This window comes from Pseudopipra pipra, chromosome 23 (genome assembly GCF_036250125.1).
Source record: "Pseudopipra pipra isolate bDixPip1 chromosome 23, bDixPip1.hap1, whole genome shotgun sequence".
NCBI classification, from domain to species: Eukaryota; Metazoa; Chordata; class Aves; order Passeriformes; family Pipridae; genus Pseudopipra; species Pseudopipra pipra.
The window spans coordinates 5758500-5781399 of record NC_087571.1 but is presented as its reverse complement, the minus strand read 5'-3'; the positions used below and the strand labels follow the sequence as shown (position 1 = coordinate 5781399).

The 22900-nt window shown below is 48.3% G+C and overlaps 1 protein-coding gene across 12 annotated transcripts in view; it reads right to left on the bottom strand.

Moving 5' to 3' along the window:
• The window catches only part of NCAM1 (neural cell adhesion molecule 1), an 87855-nt gene extending 65220 nt beyond the window's left edge, over positions 1-22635 (bottom strand). For 3 of the 12 annotated variants that reach the window (XM_064634622.1, XM_064634623.1, XM_064634628.1), the window contains exon 1: positions 22410-22629. In XM_064634622.1, the coding sequence (XP_064490692.1) occupies positions 22410-22461 (52 nt within the window). In that variant the 5' untranslated portion in view covers positions 22462-22629. Of the gene's footprint in view, positions 1-22409 lie in introns of all 12 variants that reach the window. The other 9 variants (XM_064634629.1, XM_064634626.1, XM_064634618.1 and 6 more) reach the window with 8 other exon arrangements.
• Positions 22636-22900: the final 265 nt, after the last annotated feature.

Sequence of the window (22900 nt, the reverse complement as noted above, 5' to 3'; positions counted from 1 at the left end):
ATTTCTATATTATTCTGAAATCTGTCTTCACAAGGAAGGGGGAGACACACTTATCTGCCTTGATATGCAATCATAAATTGAAATGCCACCACAAAAATCACTCACATTTGCATCAAGCCACCCAGAAGTATTACAGGAATGAGAGCAATTTAAAAAAAAAAAAAAGAGATAAATTAGATTAGTCTTTTGTTCACTGTGTCACATCAGATTCTCTTGAAACAACTTGAAAAATGAAAGTGTCAGGAAATTGCTGCTGCTTATCAGTTCTGCAAACTGAAACAGCACAGAAACCAGACAAATGGGATATTTTCCCCCCTTCTAATGTGCAAGATAATTGCAGTAAATCATATGTTTCATTCCTTAATTATTTTGAATAGGGAACAGATGATAAAGAGTGGAACACTAAGGCAAAACCAGGCTGCAATAAACATGAAGTGAGGAGGGGAGCTGCTGGGAGAAGGAACACTCTGTGGGCACTGCTGGCAGAATGGGAGCTCTGATCCCACAAATGACCCAGCCCTGGCCCCTCCACCACCTGCAGCTCGGGCTCCTGGCCTGGCACTTCCCAGAGGGAAAAGGAACAACCCAAAGGCACCAATTCCATCCAACCCCTTCAGCCCAAGGGCTGGACACTCACACCTTGCCCTGGTGGCTTCAGACAGCCAAACACTGCAGAGCTCTTCATTTATAGTCCAGCAAACAGGAAAACCACGACAATTCCAACTTCTCAAATGTGTTTCAGGCCAAGAAGTGACACCAATTCCTTTACTTTCTATATTGTTTCTGTAGGAAAACCCTAATTATGACCAGCTCTCTTGTCCATCACAAGTTGGAAGCTTCAGCCAAATCCTTCACTGAGCTTTGGGAGCTTCAAGTGAAGATGAACAACAAGGAAACAGGGTTTTAATCTGCATTACAGTGCCACCTTCATTAGAGTCACAGCCACAACAGTGCCACTAATTACAAGCCCATGAACTCCACCCCCTCAAATGCTGAGTTTCCTTCCAAGCAGATGTGCAAAGAATTCACAGCATTTTGCTCACCAACAATTCTTAACAGGAGGAAACACATACAGGTTTAGTATGAATGACTTGAGAATTATATTTCACACAGAAATAATCCAATCTGTGCTTCCTAAAGCCTGCAGGGAGGTAACAACACAGAAATGTGAGAATCCCCTGTTCCACTGACGTGCTGAACTGCTGCTACTCATATATATACTCATTATAAAAGAAAGAAAATACCTTCTGCGTGATGCTAAATGAAGGAAGAGCAAAGAAATCAACTGGAAATTGCAGTGCCATGGTGAGGAGGACATTTCAAACCCCACACAGCCCCTGTGAGTGGTCCATGCAGACACACAGGGCACCGTTTACAGCGATTAAAAGTCAATCAGAAAACCAAACACTGGAATTATCACGGGGAGAACGTGTCCCTCCCGTCCCTGAGCACCAGCCTTTCTCCTCTGGGAGGTCAATGGTGATTTGGTTTCTACAATTATCATTTAACACCACAATTCCTCCCTGGCAGACTTCAGACATCCAGGGAAGCTCTGCAGCCTCCCCACACCTTGGAAGCAAGGAATTCCTGCCGGGATTGTGGTGTCCCAGCTCCCTGCCTTGGGACTGCCCACAGCAGAGAAAGCTGTTCCCGGGAACACCACGACTGTCCCACTGCTCAGAAATGTGTCTTCAGCAGAGAAAATTGGACAAAATCAGCTGTTTCCCCAGTTATGGGAACCTTTGTCACAAGAGATGTCTGCAATCCTCTTGGGAGCCACCTGGAAATCCCAAATGCTGCAGAGTCCATCCCAGGGAGGCTGGGAGGGGTATCCCTGGATTCCCTGCCTCCCCATTACATCCCAAGCCATCACCTCCTGGCCCTTATCTCAGTCGTGTTCCCAACCCCTTCCACACCAGTTGGGCTGATTTTCAATGACCACATTGAAAACCACATGGACTGAGCTTTCCCACCCGTGGAAAATTCCAGCACCATCACATCCTTAGAAAAAGCAATCCCAGCACTGCCAAAATCCCCCCCAGGGAGGGATTCACACGGGTTTAACCCACTCCCTTCAGATGGAAAGGGCCAGTTTGGAGAGGTCTGAAAACAAGGAAATTTAGAGGCAAGAGTTGTGTGCAGGAGGTGATAGTTTAAATGCATTTTTTTAAAAAAATAAATAAATAAAAATGAAGCAGCTGCTGCCAAGCGAGGCCTTGGCTCCAAGTCCCCTGGAAGCTGTGTGGGCAGGAGGCTGAATAGCTCCTATCCAGCCCTGGCATCCAGGGATTTCCGGCTCTCCGGCCCTTGGCTGCACGGGATGCTTTTCCTTGCACAAGGAACGTCAGTTGTGTAAAAGGGCATCTGTGCTGAGCGGGGTTTAATGCTCATTTCACATCATCTGAGCACACTGGGGGAAAATAACCCCTTTTATAAAGCTGCTGGGGGCAAGTTAGACAAGGAGCTGGTCACGGAGTTCCCCAGTGGGAAGGTTATTTACTGGGGTGCTGTGGCTTCCCACTGGAATTCAAATATTCAAACAAAACTAACAGTTTGGCCTGTTTTGGCCTCCAGTCCGAGGGGTAATCAGATCTCCAGAGTTCTGAAGAAGTAGCTGAAGGGGAAGAATTAAATATAAAGATGGTCACAGCTTCTCTGAGCAACAGAGTAACACACAATCCAGAGAAAATGTTGTAAAAAGGGTTAATAGGGTTGTAAAAGGTGTTAACAGCTGTGTCTAACAAGGTATCCAAGGACAGGGAAAGACAACACCTTCAGTGCTCACCAGAGCATCCTGTTATTCCAGTATCAGCCTTTGCAGGTGGTTGCCCAGAACGCACTGAGGTGCAGAACAGAATTATGCTTTTACAGTGATAAAGGGAAAACAAGATGCTTCCAGCTGTAATTTCATTTTTAGCAGCAGAAACCCATCGAGAAGCAGTGTAGGTGGAAACTGTCCCTACTGGAATATCCCGTTTTATCACCCGGAGCCAGCTGCTCCAGAGCCACGGGATGACAGACCCAGGAATGCTCAGCAGCTCAGGTGAGACACGGGGACTGCCCTGGCTCACTCTCCAGCAGCAGTAGTGTGTTCTCACACCTTGAGGAAGTTACCTGAAGAACTGTTCTTTCCAGAGGAGATCACTGGGCAGCACTGATGGGGAATCACTGCAATAAGGTACCTTTGATTTCCTGAGCTCCTCCCAGCTGCTGAACAAAGGGCTGCTCTTGGGGGCATTATCGGCCAGGTACAGACACACCCCTGAGAGAAACCACAGGGGATAAGAGCTCTTAACATGCAGAGTTTAGGATTTCCTTACTGAGACCACCCAGGGAGACTTGTAAGCATTTATTTTTAAAAACAATTGCACAGTGTCCATGACTTCCCTGTGACTGATGCTGCTGCACATCACCCCCTGCTCTCTCCTAGTGCTCACTTTGTTAAGCTCCAGCACATCAGCACCAGCCAGGTCTGTGTTCCCCAGGAGCTGTCACTGCTTCCTTGGTTTAATTCCCTGACATTCCAGCAAGCACCACCCTCCTGAAGCCACTCCAGTCACACCAAAACCATCAGAGAACACTCAACGTGCACCAACAAACACTTCCAGCGCTGGGCAGAATTAAAATGATCTTCAAACAAGTGGATTAGCTGTTGGATTTGGGTGGATTGGATGCTCAGCACAGCTAATAATATCTTCCATGGAGCAGAACAGCCAAAGCTTAATTGATATGACAATCACAGGCACAGCTATTTCCCAGGGATCTGGACACACACTGACACATCCTTTAGGTGAGAAGTTGAACGTGAGGAACTTCCAGGCTGCTCCTCCCCAAAGATTTCAAAAAATACGTGAAGGAGATCATTCACAGCTCACAATAAATGCATTACTCCCTTGAGGAGAACAAATAATATTAATAAATAAAAACAGTCAAGGCTATTTCAAGACAAAAGGCTTAAGGGTGTGTCTGGAACCAGAACATGAGGAGCCCCAGTAGTCCCCACATTATAAATCCAGTGGAACTTCTAAAAAGAGTGGATTGTTTGCCAAAATTTACAGACAGAATTCCTAAAAAGACACCCCAGAACTCTCTTTTAGCCACCCCTCTCCAGAAGGCAGAACCACCCCGTGGGGCTCCCTCAGCTAAATATGATGTATCCTGTTTAAAAACCAGTGTCTCTGAGAACAGCAGAAACCAGGCACTAAAAGACCATAAAGGGATGTTTCAGGAGCAGGGGAGTTCAGGAGCAGGAATTTTGTGGAATCTCAATTTACCTGTGTGTACACAAGCCTCTCATCCAAGTGCCAGATGCAGCAGTGAGTGCTGAGGGGGGCCAGGACTTCACATCCCAGCACAAAATTCCTTCAGTTCTGACACAACAGCAAGTCCTAAAGTTCTGCCAAGTGTTAATCAGAACTGCCTTCCCACTGAAAATATTCTATTTCCAGTGTAAATCACACTCACAGCTCAGCATGGACCTGAACCATGGAAATGTAAATCAGTTTAACACCCCCCTGAACATCTGGGGACAGATGTGCTGGTTAATGCACAGGGAGGAGAAAAACAGGGAACCCAAACTGTGGGTAGGATTTGTCTTGTGACAGAACAAGATAAAAATCCAAGCTTGCTGATTGAATATTTGGGGGAAAAAAAACCCCAACTTCTGTTATAATTGAGGGCAAAATTTGCTCTGCAAAAACATAGATGTGCCACTGCCTTTGCTCACGTGCTGTGGCAGCAATGCAGCTGCACAGGCATAAATACCCACAGAACCATTTCAGCTCTGCAGCAGTATTTATGTACTTCATGTCCAATCAACTTCTCCCTAAAATCAGCCCCCTCAATGACGGGGGATCTGAGTTTTAAGAAGCATTTTCCTCCCAAGTGTTGCTCCAAGCCTTGTTTGCTCATTCTTGTTCTGATTGAGCTTCCTCAAAATTCTGTTTCAAAGACTGTCTCTACCAAATAATGAAGTGGGAGCTTCACATCACTAACACACAAATAATTAAATACGTATTCTGATGATTTTTTTTTTCCTTTTTGCATCTATTGAAGAAAATGCCAAACCCAAATGACAAGTCCCAGAGAAGCAAAGAATTCTGCCCAAGCAGAGCCCTCCAAAGCAGCACAAGCCAACAACTGTTGGTGGAGAGAACAATGGACCTTTCTACTGCGTGAGCTCATTAAAAAATGCACTCGGGAGGCTGGTGGGGAATCAGAACTAACATGCAAGGTGATTTTATCATCAGCCACGACCTCCTGGGACATCCCGACCCGCCACTTCGGCAGAGCAGAGATAATGAGCTGCACTTACAGGAAGACGCGACTTCAGAAATACACAAAATACAATGAAATTGGTTAATGACAGGGTAAATACAGGGAGGGACCTGCAGGTTTGGTCACAATATCCGAGTCGGATCATCTGCTGTGAGAGAACACACCAAACCCCCAAGGCAGATCCTCGTCCCTCTCTGCTCCTCACCCCCACGTTCTTGCACCACTGAAATCCCACCGGAACTGCACTTTTAATCACCTGCTCTGTTTCCCCTGCTCTCCCTCAAATTGCTGCAAACTGGGAAAAACAAACTCGCCAAGTTTGGTAACAGATGGCACAGCAATGTGGGATCTCCATGGCTGGAAGCAGGAATTCTGTCAGAGTGAACAGCAACAAACCCCTCTGAGAACATGACTCACTGGGCTTCGGGGGAAAAATTATTACTGCTGAAAACATAAATAAGAATGTGTTTTTAAGCTTCAATTAGCCACAATTACTGGATGTATTAGGCGAGTAATGGACCATTAAGTGAGAGAAGAGAAAGAAAAATCTTCCACTGTTACTTTATGCCATCTCTGAGAATTAACCCAAACCACCTAAATACAAGTTATAAACATGTCATTAACCGACTGATCCTTTATCTCTGCTCTTCTGGCTGTTTTCTCAAGCACCTCACCTTGCAAAAATTCAGATTTCCTGCACAGAAACCCACATGCACAAACCAGGAGGGAACTACCCAGTTCTCTCCACACTTCCTGGCCTGTGGAGTTCATAAAATCCCCCCTGGAAAACACGGGCATATTCTCTGGAAGCCCAGGCAGAAACAGGGGCTTTATCCGAGCACAAGCCACGTCACTCCCTGAAACCCCTCAGCTCTAAGTTTCTCCCCCCTTCAATACACTTTCCACTGAAAATGGGGTGTCCCCCCTCAGACAGGACAGCTTTTCCTTCCTTCCCATTTCTTTTCCAGCATTAAAATTCTGCTGCTTCTCAAGTGCATCTCAGCTGAAAGGCTGAGGTTTCCACGAGGGCATTTTGAGGCGATTTCCTGCCAGGCTTTTCCCACCTCGTGCTCCCTCTCACATCTCAGGCCCCCCCAAACCCTCCCCACCAAGCAGGAGCGAGGAGGAGCAGTTGGAAGGGGAACAGTTGGACATTGTCCTGCCAGGACATCAAAGTCCAGGGTGCAGCTGCTCCTCAGGGGCAGGAGAACAAGGCAGCTCCTGCCTGGCTGCGATTAATTGGAAGTGGCAGCACGATTTATACCCCGGGTTTCTAATTCTAGAGCAGAAATCTGTGAGGGATCAGGAAATACAGGACCTGCTCAGCCTTCAATGGGCAATAACTGCTCTGTCATCTCTGCCCCTCCCTGCTGCTGCCAAGGGAGAGGGGGAGAAAAGAGGTGATGGGATGTCTCAGGATGGAAGACAGAAATGGCAAGTCAGAGCTTCACAAAACACCACTGAAATGGTGCAAATATACTGTAATATATACACAATATACTAGAAATGGAAATGGTAGAGTACAGGTGGTTGATCTCAAGGCCTTCCACTACAATGGAAATGCATGAAAATAGGATTTCTCTACTTCATCCATTGTCGACACTCACAATATACTTTTTTTCCTTTTTAATTAGAAGGAAAACCCAAACAAACATTCACTTGAGTTGCCTCCAGAGCTGCAGAGAGACATCTCCAAGTCCCATTTCTGATGCAATTCCACACGCCCCGGATCCAGGAGATCCTTGATTTTTGGCACCGCCTCCCCCACAGCTCCACAGCTTGGGATATTCCAGCCCTGCAGGTGCTGACAGGGACCAGCTGGACATCCCATAAAGTGCTCCCATCTCCTCCCAGCAGCCCCAGCCACGAGCTAAAGGAGCCCAGACTCCCCAGGGAGCAGCGAGGGCCTGGAGTCCTCAGGGAATTCAGAGGATTTAGGTTAAGTAACCATCTGGCTCATTCCACACCTCGAGCTGCCCTCGGAAGGCTTTTTATTTTGCAGCAGAAAAAGCCTCTGCCAGAGTAACCAGCAACATTACAACTACTTACAAATTAAAACAAAACAAAATTAAAAAAAATAAATTTTTTTAAAAAAATCTCCCTGATTAATAAAATCACAAAAGTAATCAATCATTAAGGGTTACTGCTGCTTCTATACAATTGGTATATTTTGTATACAATTTGTATACAATTTCTATACAATTGGTATATTTTGTATACAATTGGTATGCAATTTGTATACACTTTCTATACAATTGGTATATTTAGGGACTTCTGCAATGCCCAATCACAGCCTGAAGACCACGGGGCAGACACCCAGAGGGCCAAAAGAAACAAATGCTTAATTCCCAAGTGCTCTTATCTGCACTCCGTCTGCAGCAGAACACAGCTAAGGCAAACCTGGAATGACCTGGAGCCAGCTCCTCGTCATTCGCAGCGTGAGAATTACCTGTTTTAACACTCACTTAAACGGAAAAAAACAACAAAACAAATGATCAACTTAATTAATCGCCCCCTTGAAAAAAGCCACAAACAAATAAGACCCAACTCCAACACACAATTGTGCCCCCTTGAGCCAGTTATTCAGCTGCTCATTTATTAAATTCGTGGCATCTTCAGCCCCAACAGGTCCCCCTTCTTCACGGGACCATTATCTCCAGGATGGAGGTTCTTGCTACATTAAAAAATACAAAGTGTATAATGAGAATCCTCAACCATCCTTATTTTATTCACAATTCTTCCATCGATTTAACACGTTCAGGTGGGATGGTTTGGGGACTTTTCACCCCGGTTATCCACCTCAACAACAGGACGCAGAACACCCCCCAAGTTCACCTCCAATAACGAGGAAGAATTGAAGGATGGCAAATAAAAGGGGGAAGGACACATGCAAAGCCTGCTTCCAAAATCCTTTCCCTTGCAAATTCATGAGCAGAGTGTTTTCCATCTGCTTGCAAAGAATGGCAGATAATAAATTCCAATTCCACCTTCTGTTCTGGAAAACAGACCCTGTGCTCATCACCCACCCCCTGCCCACCTCCCTGGGCTCTGATTATCCCCCACAACAAACCAAACACACCCAGAGCCGCTCCAGGAAACGCCCTTTTTTAGGCTGATTTGTGATTTATCCAAGGGACACCCGAGCCCAGCAGCCCTGGGGACACACAGGCTATTCCCAGGCACTTGGAGCCACACCTGACACGAAAAAGTTATTAAAAATCCATTTATCCAGGTGGATCCAGAAAGCAGGTACTGCCAATGGCAAAAAGGAGCCTGATTTCCTTGGAAGATCATTTACTTCCAAATCACTAGAAGGGGGAGACAAAGGAAACAACCCCCACAGGCTGCACTGTGTGTGGGGAGCTGGCCCTGCACCCCCCCCGTGACTCAGACACAAAGCTGAGAGAAGCAGCTCCATCCCTCTCGTGTGGCACCAGATTAAAACACCCACGAGCTGGGGATGCAGAGTCAGCCGAGGTAAAACAGCAGCTCTGCTCCCAGCTCTGCTCACAGCTCCCCCTCGCCTGGAAGGGAAGGGAGATCACACGAAATAAAGGAGGTTTGGTGGAACAAAGGTTTCTTCAGAATTCATCCTCATTAGCATCCTGAGTGCTGAGCAGCTCCTGGGCTGCCTCGGAACTGAGGGCTTGTGCATTCGTGGTGCCATTTGATGGCACAGAAAATGCAGGGAAAAAGGCAAAAGAGATGAAGTTTCTGATGCCTCCCTGGAGCTCCAGCTCTCAGGTACCTGCTCTGGGGATGCTGGGAATTCTCTGTCCCAGCCAAACATCCCCCAGCTCCACGGGGGAATTTGTTCCCAGCAAGCCAAAAATGGAGAGCTGTGAGTCTCAGACTATCCCAGTGTCCTTCCCAGAGTAACACTCCCAAGGAGGGCAGGGGCAGGTCCCAGCCTGGCCCCTCCAGTGGGACCCTCACCCAGGGCTTGGCTCTCAGGACACAGCTCCGGGAGAACTGCTGGGGTATCCACGGCACAGAAATACCTGTCCTGGCCATTAGGATGGAGTAAAACACTCCTGGAACACTCAGTGCCCCTCAGCACCATCCCACTGAAATCAGCTGGTGCCACCAAAGTCAGTACCTGGATTACTGGAATGCACCGGGAATGCTCCTGCCCTGCCCTGCCCAAAATCCCACCATGTTTGGAGACACAGTTCTGGAAAACCCATCCAGCCCAACCCATCCAGCCCAACCCATCCAGCCCAACCCATCCAGCCCAACCCATCCAGCCCAACCCATCCAGCCCAACCCTGCCTGCCCCAACACACTGCAGCAGGTCCTTGTCTTTTATCAACAGAGGCTGTTCACACAGAGAGGATAAGAAAAAATAACTGTTTGTTTTGAGATGGGTCCCCAGTTCTAAATATTTAAAAGATGTGCTCGTGATTTACCCATCCTATCCAAAATATCAGTTCACTGCTTCACTTCAAAAGCAAGAGGTCATGAAGGAATATATGTATATATATATATATATATATGACAAGTATATAAGTATTCAGCATCCTCATCACCTTATTTATGGTTCCTGCTCCAAAAATAAAAACCTCCCTCTGTAATTCACAAAACTGCATTTGGTGGTTTTTTTTTTTATCAACAGCACAATAAATCAGTGCCATCTAGTGGAGTCCAAAATGTTAACCTGGACCACAGCTCCCAAATCTTACCTGGCTTTGATTTATGACCTCTCTGAACATCTCAACGAGATGAAAGCAGACACAACCCAAAAACCCTTCCCTGCAGTGCCTGCAGCTGATCCATCAAATCCATCAGGATAACACTGCCCTTCGCTCTTCCTCAGCTTCTGGAAAGCTGCAGAAGCATCACCTAAACCCCAAACCACACCTTAAACATCAGCAGGGACTCACCTTGAGAGCTACTGAACATGCAGCTTCTGTTACAGTAAATACAGGCCAAAAATTAACAGAAATATTCAGTATAAAGCAAAAAAAAAAAATACTGCATGGATTTATAACTCTTTTCTCAGCAGTTTAGAAACTAAGAATGCATGAGGATGTCTGACACAGTGGTATCACACACCTCCTTTAAAAGACCCCAATTAGCACTGTGTGATGATGTATTTCTCTGTTTCAGCCCCTCTACAAGGGCACCAAGATCATTTCATTGCCATGTGAAAGTAAAGTTTGTCCAAACAGAACAGAAGCAGGAGCCACAATTTAAATCAAAGCCCCCTCCTCTGTGGCAATGAAATTCCAGGCTCTCAGAAAAGCACCAAACCCGGTTATTTCCCTTTGCAGTGCTAAAACACCATTTTTCTGTGTCTGTGAGGATAAGCAGGAGCACACCTCCAGCCCTAACAGTGTTCCCACATTTCCCCACAGGACAGAACAGGTGAATTAGCTGGCAGGACAGTTGATCAACAGCTGGTCAGGATGCTCAAAGATCCCACCCCGAGCCAAAGTCCCAAAAGGCTGATTCTTGGTAAAGCTCCCCCACGTCCCAGGAGTGAATTCCACAGCCTGTATGGAACAAAGATCACCTTTTCTTTCCCCAAGTGCTGCTTCTGGGCTCCCCCTTCCCCAGTGCACCTTAACTGAGGCCATGCCCCACACCCAGATGCTGCAGCTCCTGAGTCCCAGAGACCCCCATGGACGGGACTCTCACTGAGCTCCAGTGTGGAAACGCTTTTCAACTGACATCAAACATGTAAATGCAGATACTTTAAAAGGCTTCTGGATGTGATGCAATGCCAGGCAGGGGTATTTTTAGTTCTAATCCATTTAAAGTGCTAAATTCCAAGGGAATCAGCAGCATTGCTTTCACTCACCACTTCAGCTGAATTCCTCTGCTCCCACTACTCCCTGCAATCTTCAAGGAAAAGGAGATAAGAAAACCATTCACCTGATAAGGAAATACCTTTATCTTTCAGTTTTTTAATACTTGGAGCTACTTCTGCTTGTCCAATAAATAATAAATCACAACTGCATTTGTACACAAAGGACACTGCAGAAAGCCATAAATAATGCAGGGCCTGAACACACAAAATAAGGGAGTGTGGGACTTGCTATTTTTATCTCAAGTCTGCTTTGTATGTACCAATTTAGGTTGATGAAAAACAACTACTGGGAATACACAGAAGCTTTGGAATAGGGCACTAATCATTCCCTAGACCTGCCAGAGTGACTGCAGCTACAAAGCCACAGGAAAACAACCTTAAATTCATGGATAACTGCAACAAAAACGGTCAGGTTGGTCCACATTTGGTTTGTGATTTCATTTAAATCTAGGCCCTTTTTCATCAAACAAGTATTCTTCATCTGCAGATGAAGTTTTGAAATCCCCATTAGGACTTTCAGCTATAGATAATTGATATATTCAGTCTCTTCTTTGGGGATTACCATTACCCATTAAAAAGAAAAAACCTTTTAGAGTTCTCTCATTTACCAAAAGTTATTATTTTCCCAGTAAAATCATGCAAACCCAGCAAGCTTTTGTCCAAATACTTCTGCCCTTGTTATATAAGCAAAAACCAATGATTGTTGTTGATGAAAGGGCAAATATTTGCAGTGTGTTTGCTCTGTGACCAGGCACAGAGTACAGGAAAAATACAAGGTGAACACACTTTAGGTGTCCTTCTGCTCCAAGTGCAAAAGCTGCCTGTTTAACCTGAATATTCAGTGTCTACTTAGTGAAATAATGGAAATATAACTGCTTCAGAAAGTGTATGTTTTAAAAAGAGCCCAGTGAAAACCCTTTGCTACACTGCAAGTCTTCTTCTGGCTCAGAGACTGAGCAAAGGGAATCTCTCAGGAAGGAGCCTCTTTAATGCCTGGCTCGCTGACGTTCAGCTTTGCTGGTTGCAAGAGAAGAAGGTTTCTGTTCTCCCAACAGAACGAGGTGTGAAATGCTCCGAGCTGGTGACAGCTTGGCTCAAGTGCCAGCGGTGCCACCTTCAGCTGAGCTGGGAGTGGCAGCAAGGAGAAGATCCCTGTTCACACAGCTCTGGGCATCTCCTGCTCCCCACCCACAGCTCATCCCATCCCCAGCTCACACTCAGGTCCTGTTCCTCAGAAGGCAAATTCTTCCCTCTTTCAGTTAAAGCCTTGGGGTTTTTTTTTGCCAGGAGGATCATCACAGATCGTTTTGACTCCCAGGAACGCCCAGTTGTTTAAAAATCAATGGCCACTGTGCAGACTGACACTGCTCTCCACTCCAGGAACCACTGGGAACCTCACCCTGTTCCCAGGGACAGGTGATCCCTCAACACCTGCAGGTGAGACAAGGTCCCTCCTGGATATTATCCATGGCTGTCCCTGGGGTGATAACAGCTCTGCACACCCCAAGTGCAGGATTTCCCTCCTGTGCATGGCCACAAAACCCACTCCTTTGCCAGGAATAAAAGCACCCTCCCAACAGAAACACCCATTTCCAAGCACCCAGACAAAAAAAATCACTTTTATCCCATGACACAGAAACGTTCCCCAGCAGAAATCTCGCTCTTCCCCCAGGTACAGACACACCTGGACACTGCAGCTCCACATCACTGCTGGCCAGGAAGCACAAACCCCCCTGAGTTTGCTCACACAAATGAAGCATTGAATGAAATATTCATTGTACAGAGAAAGGGAGAAAAATCACAGAGCTAAACCCCAAAAACCCAATGGCAAAGCTAGAAAGGACTCCACATGAAATTAAACCTCTATGTGCCATCCCTTCTCTCCCAAGCAACGAGTTTCCTTCAGCAGAACTCAGCTGGAATACAAGGATTTATTCCTCCTCGTGGCATTCATTAAGATTTCCACTTCCAGCAGCTCTCTGAGTCCCTTGCAGGCTGTGGCCATAATAAACACAGACACACATTTGATCTTCCTAACGCTGTTCCAACGTGCCTGCTCCATTCCTAAACAAACACCCAGCACTGGGGAGGAAACAATAATAATAAATGCTAAATGCCTTCAAGTTGCATCCCACAGATCATGAGGAGATTAAACTCCAAAAGGATTTAGGGGACTGCAGAGTAATTCTGTGAGTCTGTTCACAACCCCTAAAAGCATGTTATACTTCTGAGGGATTATCTGCTGAAAACACGACACAAACACGGTTCCTGTGTCTGTTCTTTTGATTTCTGCAGGCTTAGAATAATTTAATAAGTGACTTGGACAAGCAGCTGCCGATTGTGTTTTTCTAAAATGCTGCACACAAGTGCCTGGTGACTTTCACCACCAACACACTGAAAAAATGCAAAATTAAGCACCCAAAAAAATTACAGTTAGCCCATACTGGGTATGCATTTTGCACACATCCCGAGCTGCACAGAGATGTTTTACTCACGTTGCTGTGTGTTATTTATACCCACAACTAGAGAGGGAGCTTAAAAATGGTTATTGTAAGGCTTTCAAAGCACACCCAGGTGTGCACTGAGTGCTTTGTTGTCTCAGAACCGTGCCATACCTTCCACAACTATTCAGCAATTAATATTAATTATCTAACAATACCGAGGCAGCTAAAGGGAAATAGAACAACATTGGCTGGGCACATTATTTGCTCCTACACCCCACCTCTAAACGCTGCCAGTGCAACGTGCTTTCTATGAAAATATGGAGCAAATAAGTGCCCCAAGTGATGCAAAGTGTGTTGCATTGATGGTTTGGGGGTTTCCCTTCTGACTGGAGGTGTGGTAACAGCAGTGACACACGGGCAGAGCTTTGATCCATAGTGAAAATCCATCAATCCCCAGCCCAGAACCCCCCCAGCTGCACACATACACTGCACACCCCACAATTCCCACTGAAATACAACAAAATGAACATTTGTCAACAGAATTCTCTTCCTGTCTTCTTGCATCATTCACACAAAAACTCCTCATGTCCACAACAAACAAATCCATTGAAAACACCATTCTGAGCACAGAGAGCAAGAACAAAACACCAAAAGCTCCATCCCAGTGACTCACTTCTGCAAAGACCTTTTCAGGTTAAAATCAACCTCAGCCCAGCCAGGACAGCCACACTGGAGACTGTTCTGCTCTCCAAAGCCCTGGGATAACTGTTCCTAAACCCCTCCCAGTTTACAGCACTTCACTCTTGAATTCCACACTGAAAGGGAACTGTCTGACAGTTCAGAGCAGAACAAAATGATTCCCGTGTCAGACAATATGCCCAAGTGGTTGATAACACAAGGAAAATCAAAGAGGGGCCAAGGACTGCAGCAACCAGCCCAGCTCAATATTATTGAGTGAGCAGCACCCTCTGATAACATCTCACGGGGCTTATCTGAGCTGTCTGAACTGCAGCTCCCCACAAAAGTCTTTATTTCTCCACTGCCCTCAGCAGAAACAAATCACTGCAGGAACAGATGAGCTTGATCATCATCAACCTGTTGGTGCTGCTGCTTAAAACCGCTGCAAACACAGGCTCCATCTGCAATTTCCTCCTCCCTGTGCCCAAAGAAAATTGCCACTAGAGTGTCCTACACAAATATACATATATTTACACACATACATCTTTTATGTGGACGTCTCTCACAACACCAAGCAAAACAGTTCGTGAGCCATCAGTGATCGAAACATCTCGACTGGTCACTAAAGTTCATGTTTCAGAACCTAAAAAGAAAGAGCTTTTAAGGTTTTTTGAGGCTGTCAGACCCAGTCCTTGTTTATGCAAGGATGTCTCCTGGAAAAGTAACCAAAAGCTCACCTTTCCTGGATTTTTTTCATCCAAAGGTTGCAGCTCATTAACACATCACCTCACCTGGCTCCACAGGAACAGCAGAATTAAGGTAAAAACCACATTACCAGATGCAGCCTAGGAAACCTTGTTATCCCCAAAGATAGAATGTCCCCCAGCGTTTACATCTCCCACATGTTTTCCAGAGGGCTCCAGGCCTGGAACCGTGTCCATAAAAGGCAAAAACCAGAAGATTTCACCAATATTTCATTTCCAACCCCAGTTTCCCCATAACCCCCGGATCCACTGGCACACTGGGCTGTGGATCTGTGGCACCCCATGGGTGACACCACACCAGGGTGTGCTCAGCCCCTCCAAGCCGGGTTTCCACATTCCCCCAGCCCCAAAAGGGGCTGTTCTTGCCCCAAACACTGCTCTGATTCTCCCGCATTCAGCCTTCCCACTTGAATGGAATAAAAACCCTTTTGAGAACAACAATTCCAGCCCCCCCCCTCGCCTCTCTGCTCTCCCAGCCACACTATGGGACTGCTCAGAGCACACACAATGCAAATAAGGCAAACTTCCTTTGAAAGGGTGATTAATATGCACAGACAGGCTGCTTTCCGTGGGCTCTGAGAACCACCAACGAGCATCTCCAGATCCCGAGGTTCCCTCCATTATTGCCACTGTTTATCTGAAACATCAGATTATGCAATAATACCGCACATTAAGAGCCCAATTTGCCAATATTGTGCAAACACCACCAAACTGCCTGTTCATCTTTTGTATCGTGTTGAAACGCAGCCTTGAATATCCCAGATATGAAGGCGCTGGAAGAAATAGGATTTAAATTTTTGAATGCCTAATGCACATCAATCTTCATGTTAAAAAGGCTGCAGTTGGAACTCACTGCAAATAACTGCGCTTGTTTTTATTTTAAAGAAATGTTTAGGGGTTTCTTCTTCAGCAAACAAGAAATTTTACAATCTTACGATTTAATTTCGGGGACAATTAACTGACTTCTGCATGAATATATTGCAGTTCAAGCAATGCTTAAAGTAGTTTTTATGGAGTTGCTTTTGAGACAGGAGATGAAACATATGGAAAAGCCCATTCAAATCTGGAGACAACTTTGGAATTCCATTGCCTAAAATCTTCATCACCACTTTTTATGATTTACCACCTGATTTACCACATTCCACGTACAACCCAGCCAGGTCTCTCCTATTCCATGCACTGATAAACCCTACTCTGCCCAAAATGGAGCCTGACTATGTTTAACTGACTCATTTCTTCCCCTAACCCTTTATCTCACACACTTCCCAACCTTTTCACACAAGTTTAAACACTCCCATTCGTGTCTTTGGAATTATATTTCAAGTCAGTCAACATGGTAAATTATTAACCATAAACCAGTAGCCAATAATTAACATTCTCATTTATCTTAAAGTTTCCAGCTTGATACATATCACTGATATAAACCAAAAAATAGTAAATTAAATATTTAAACAAGTGCCTATTATAAATATTTTTATAAGAGTTGCTGTTCTGAAATCACAGAATAATTGAGGTTGGAAGGGACATCTCAAGATCATCCAGTCCAAGAGGGGATCAGCTGCAACGGGTTATCCAGGAGTGAGTCCAGGTGGGTGTTAAATGCCAATCTCTCCAGTCAACCTGTCCCAGGGGTCAACTAAATAAAATAAAAAAATATAAAAAAAAAAAGAGGGGGTTTTGTTCTGTTTGCCACATTCAGACAGGATGTCCTGTATTCCACCTGGTTGTCTCCTGTCCTGTCCTGGGCACCACAGCAGAGCCTGGTTGTCTTCTCCAGTCCTTCCCACCAGCTGTTTCTCCACAATAACATCCCTCTGGGTCTTCTCTTGGTGCCTTTCTGGGATTGTTCCCCCAGCAGAGCTGCTCCAGGCCCTTCCCTGCCCTCACCCCAGTTAGTCCATGGATGTTTCTGTCCCGGGCCCAGCACTCCCAGCGCTGGGGGATGAGCAGGGGCACTGGCAGAGAACTCACCTGCCTTGCCTGATTTCAGTAACAAACTGTGCAAAGTGCCCACCCTGATTTACAATGGTGGGAACAGCCTCAAACACAAACATTTTGCAAAGGAAGCCCAAATATTTTTACTCAAGGCAGGACGAAACTGGCAATTCCACAACAGTGAAACCAGGCAGGAGTTTCTTTCTGTGCATCCTGTGCTGGCCAACAAGGACCTGACGAGGTGAGGGCTCTTTGTTTGAATTCGAAATAAACTCGAAATTAACCATTCCACTGGATTTCCAAAATATTTTCCACATTATTCCACCAAGACAGTAATAAATCAGGCAACTCCCAGTTTTCCCAACACATCCAGAGCTCTCTGTCTGTCCTGTCACAAGATCCAGGATGCAAATAGATGATGGATCAACCACAGCACGTCTCACATTACTGTCTCCAGCCTAAACTTAATTTTCTTGCATCAGGTTCACAGCCAGAGGCTTCAGCCCTGCCGTGACACAGGGCAGCAGGAACAGCTGTGGGGTCAGTGTCTGTCCCTCCCTGCATTTGGGGCCCTCTGGGACCTGCCTTTAGGCCCCTAAGGATGAGTTTACCAGTGGACAGTCAGAACCTTAAAGATCTTTGGTACCTCTGTTACCTGGGGCAGGGCACAAACACAGAACCTGCAGTGAACAATTACAGACTTGAGCTGAAAGTCTCCCTCCTTCAGTTTAAAACTGAGGGCTGGTTTTGAATGTGCAGCAGGAAGTTGAGACATATTAGTGCTCAGGCACAAGCATCTCATTTTCTTCAAACAGAACAAGGCTCCCTGACTTCTGCTGCAAACACACAGGTCTAAAGGATTCCCAGATCTCCATGCTGGTTATTCCCTTTTAGATGTGACCTTAAAGAACTTGGTACCTCACCCAGCTGTGTGAATACACCCCACAGCTGCTTCACAGGACCCTGGTGTCTTACAGCAACCTGCACTTGCTTCCCAGGGGAAACCTTCCATTGTTGCCTATTCCCCAAAAATCAGCTTCTCCAAAAGATCTGAAGTTCTCAGGACTCAGGTTACTGATGTTCTACGTCTGCCCAAGATTGCTTGGACAAATACAGGAATTGCCTGTGTTAAACCAAGAGCAAATTCACAAGTCAGAGCCCATAAGGGGGTCCAAGAATGGCTCTAAGGAAGCTCTCAGGTGGTCCTGGGCATTTTCACACACATCATCATCTACCCTGGACACCTCCACGTGTTTTGGCACAAGATTTCTCACGGAATCACTGAGGTTGGAAAAGCCCCCCAAGCCCATCGAGTCCCCCCTGTGCCCGATGCCCACCTTGTCCCCCAGCCCAGAGCACTGAGTGCCACATCCTTGGACACCTCCAGGGGTGGGAACTCCACAGCCCCTTCCAGCACCTGAGCACCCTTTCCAGCAAGAAATCCCTCCTGAAATTTCTTTTTGTGGAATCAGAGAATCATTAGGGCCGGAAAAGATCTTTAGAATCATCAAGCCTGTCAACCCAGCAGGGTGTTCACCACTAAACCACGGCCTCCAGCACCACGGCCACGTGTTTTCTGAACACTTTTAGGGATGGTGACTCCACCACTTTCCTATCCTTGAAGATCCAGCAGAGCAGGAATGGACAGCAATCATCTGCCTTCGCATCATCTTCGGTATGGTGGAAGCTACTGGACTTTAAGCCACGAATTTACGTTATTCTGAAGTTTATCCTTGATTTTCATCTGTTCTACCTCCACTGTAAACTAAACCCCCACATCCCAATGCCCCTCCGCGGGGTTTTTGCCATGGGGGGGCTCTCACGGTCACTTCAAAAGGCATCGCCCCTAATGAGCAGCTGCACTTCCACACCGGGAGCCGAGGGGCACAATGGCCCTGCCGCCGAACCCACCTCATTTACATCCCTTTGCGGGGCTTTCCACCGCCCTAATGGCTTTTCCCAAACAAAAGGAGCCGCGGCCAGCACGCATCTGACCTTCAAATTTGCTTCTGTGATTTTTTTTTTTTTTTTTTTATGGCTCAAAGTCTACTCGCCCGGTGGCTCTTTTATTTTTTTTATTTTTTTTTTTTCCCTCCCCTCCAGGACTGTTGTGATGAAAACCGGCACATTAATTAATTCCTAGGAAAACATGCGCAAAGGACCCATCCAGGAGAGTGGAGCTGCCTGGGAGCTGTAGTTCCCTTCCCAGACACACCCTCAGCCCCGTTATTCCCATTCTCCCCGTCACACAAAGCGAGACGAACAACACGATTTTGCTTCCTCGCTGTTTTCCAACTTTTGTGGCTACACTTGAGTCGCTTTGCTTATTTCCTCTTACGTCTTAGATCCCTGTGAAGGTACAAAATTGGGGAAACAACAAAGACATGTCTTTTCACTGCACCTGAAAAACACTGTCATGGCCCCTACTTGAAATCTCCTGATGTTCCCTGTGTAAGAGCCACGACACTTCCAAAGAAGACAGATTCTCCCAGTCTGCTCCCAGAGGCATTTTGGGAACTTCATCATATCTGTTCTACTATTTGCAAGTTGGGAGTTAAGAGCACACCAGAATTGTCATGGATAGATCAGGTCACAGCGGAACACACAGCCCTGCAAACCCAAAAACCACACGGAAAACCTACCCGGAAAAAAATGGAATTTGCATTCTCTGTACAAACAGCATCACCAGGGGTGTTCAATAACGAGGAGAAGCGCAGTATGGCCTTTGAAATGAGAACATAAAATGTGCTTTTGTCTCTCACCAAAGCTATTTCCCTGTGCAGACTGATGGCAGCAGATGCAGGATCCCCTCCTCCTCCCCCAGCAATTGGTTCTGCTTCCCTGCCAGCCAGGGGAGGAAATCCACGGCATTACCCCCCTCCCAGCCCTCAAACAAACAACCCACCCCCCAGACACAAAAACCACACCACTCTCTATTAACAAGGAACCAATCACTTACCCCATGGCAGGAAAGTCTATCGTTAAAATTTATGTTTCTGGAGATGAGCCAAGAAAAGTGAAGGCAATTCCAGCCTGGAGAGCAGCCACAATCTTTAACACTTAAAAACTGGGTACTCCTTAAATTACTAATATATTAAATGTCCTTAAGAAAAAAAAACAACCAACAAACAACAACAAAAAAACAACCCACAAAAAAAAAAATAACCCAACAGTCAAGTCAGGAATTTTCAGGTTCAGAGGAAAACGTTTATACATAATACTCTATTATTTAAGAAACCAGTTCTCGGGATGTGCATGAAAGGAGACGAGCCATCTGCTGTGTCTGTAAATCAGCCCCTAAATTATCAGAGAATATTTTAATTTAACCGTAGACTAAATAAATCATCACTATCTCAGGCCACAGGGACACATATAAAACGTGGAATTACCCCAAAAGCCATAAAGGCACACTGTTGTTCTGAACCCAGCCCACTACTATGGCTCAGACAACACGCTCCTCAGGGATTCCTCACTACAACCATCCTCTGCTGCCTCCCCTCACCTTTCAGCCGGAGTTGGGGGTTCTGTAGCAGCACAGTCAGTGCTGCTCCCCCCGTTCATGACACCTCCTGCAGCAGAACCAAAGCCCAAAGCAAATCCCTTTCTCCTCCATCACAGCCCAGTGAGATCAGCTGGGCAAAAAAGGCAACCAGAGCATCCTTCGGGGTGGAAAGCAGAGCTGAAGTGCTGGGTGCTGCTCTCACCATAAACACTGCTGCTGCTTTGTTCTAGCTTTTTAATATTTTATTTGGTTTTTGTGTTCTCCATTTTATGCTGATTTAACAGTTCCAGCTGTGCAGCTCCCTAGGCACTCTGCATATTCATAATTATTATTATTGGATAAACATGTATTTGAGTGGGGCAACAGATGATACGCAGATAATTTTTCTTTTGCTTACTCCCATTTATTTCCCCGGGAAAAAAAAAAAAATGCTTTATTCTCCCCTCCCACAGCCGAGAAAGCCTGTGTGGATGTGTCAGGGAGGCGAGGGCTGTGCAATCACAGATCATAGTCTGGCATCTCCGAGCGGGTGAGATCAGGAATGTGCAGGGATGGGGACGGGAGGGTGTGGCCGAGCCAGATGCAGAGCTGGATACGGGGAAGAACTGCTGGAAACGGGAACACAACCACCCCTTATTTGTCATACAGCCCCTCTAATAAGCAGCAATACGTTTTTCTTAAATGAAAGGGAAGCCCTGCAGCAGCACGGGAGGGCTGTGCCTCGCTAAGGACGGGTGCTGTGCTGACGTTAAACAGGTGGCTCGGGTCGGAGCACACCGGTGGCGATGGTCCAGCAGCACCGGGGCTGGGATGGAGCCGCACGGCAGCGATCGCTGCTGCGAGAGTAGAGGGAGCCACAGCAGAAGGGAGCGCCGAGGGAGAGGAAGAATCCTCGGCGTGGGGAGGGAGGGAGGGCGAGGACAGCGCCGAGGGAAGGGGCGAGGAGAAGCCGGGCAGCGAGGGCTGGGAATGAGCAGCGCTGGGGGAACACGGCAAGGGCACCCAAACAGGCACAGGGCACCCCGGGCACCCCCGGCAGCGATGGGGGGCAGCTGCCAAACGAGCCGAGAGGGGCTGCGGGGCACAGACGCAATTTGGAGGTGGCGATGGCACAGACGAGCCGTGCGGGGGCTTCGGGCCAGGAGGGGTGCGGGTGGGGCGGAGGAAGGGGCTGACGAGCCGCAGGACGGGACGGGGGGGAAGCGCTCGCAGGGGCAGGAGCGGGCGCGGAAGGGCTGCGGGAACGCTCCCCGGTGCGGGCGGACAGCGCGGGGACCGACGGACGGACGGACGGATGCCCCAGGGATGCATCCCGGCGGACGGACGCGCGCCGGGGCGGGGCCGGCGCAGGTGCGGCCGCTCCCACCCCACCTGCCGCTCCCGGGGCGGTACCGGCGGCTCCCGAGCGGCCACCGGCGGGGCCCCCCCGCGCCCATCGGCCGCGGCCCCCCCGCCGCTCGCGCCCAGCTGCCGCTCCACAACGGCAGCGCCCGCGCCCCTCCTTCCTTTCTTTTTTTTTTCCTTTCCCCTTATTCCTTTCTCCCCCACGCTCCCCATTATTCCAGCCGCTCGATCCCCCGCCCTTCCCGCATCCACCGCATCCCCTCCCTCGCCGCGCTCGCCCGGGCGGGAGGGGCGGGTTGGAGCATCCTCGACATCCACAATGAACCCGGCGCGACAACGACACAACGACACCGCCGCACCGCCACCGCCGCCGCCTCCTCCTGCCGCTGCCGAGCGCCGCGCCACGAGCGGCCAAGGGCGCCCGCAGCATCCCCGCCGCCCGCAGCATCCCCGCCGCCCCATTGTGCGCGCTCCCCCCGCACCCCGCGCCGGCGGCGCTCCCGGGGGAGCCGCGGTCCCGCTCGCAGCCCCCCTCCCGACACAGCCTCGGACGCCGCCCCCGGCCCCGCACACGGCGGGCGCGGGCAGAGCGCGGGGGGGAAACCGCCGCCGAGCCCCGTCCCATTGTTCGCCCCGCGCCGCCGCCCCGTTACCTGCGGCTCCCAGCAACGCCAAGGTCCAGGGCAGCGCGGCGAGCCGCGGCATCGCGGCGGGCGGAGGGCGGGCGGCCGTTCCCCCCGCGCGGTCGGACGAGGCTGCGGTGGCGGTGCGCGGTGTCCCCGCCGGCCGTGTGTGTGTCCCCGGCGGCCGTGTGTCCGTCCGTCCGTCCGTCCGTCCGTCCCTCCCGCTCCGCTGCGCCCGGCGCGTCCCGGCGCCGCCGCGCTGACTGACAGCGCCCCGCGCGCGCCGCCGATCCCTGCGCCGCCGACAACGGGAGAGCGTGTCCTTCCGCCCGCACGAAATAGTGCGGGGAGGGAGGGGAGGGAGGGGAGGGGAGAGAGGCGCGGGGGACACACCCCCCACCCCCGACAGGAGAGGGAGGGCTCGGGGGGGCATGGACCGGCTGGGGCGGCCGGAGGAGGAGAAACGCGGGGATCGCGGGGGCGTCCGCGCTCGATAATTAATAAATAAATAAATAAATAAA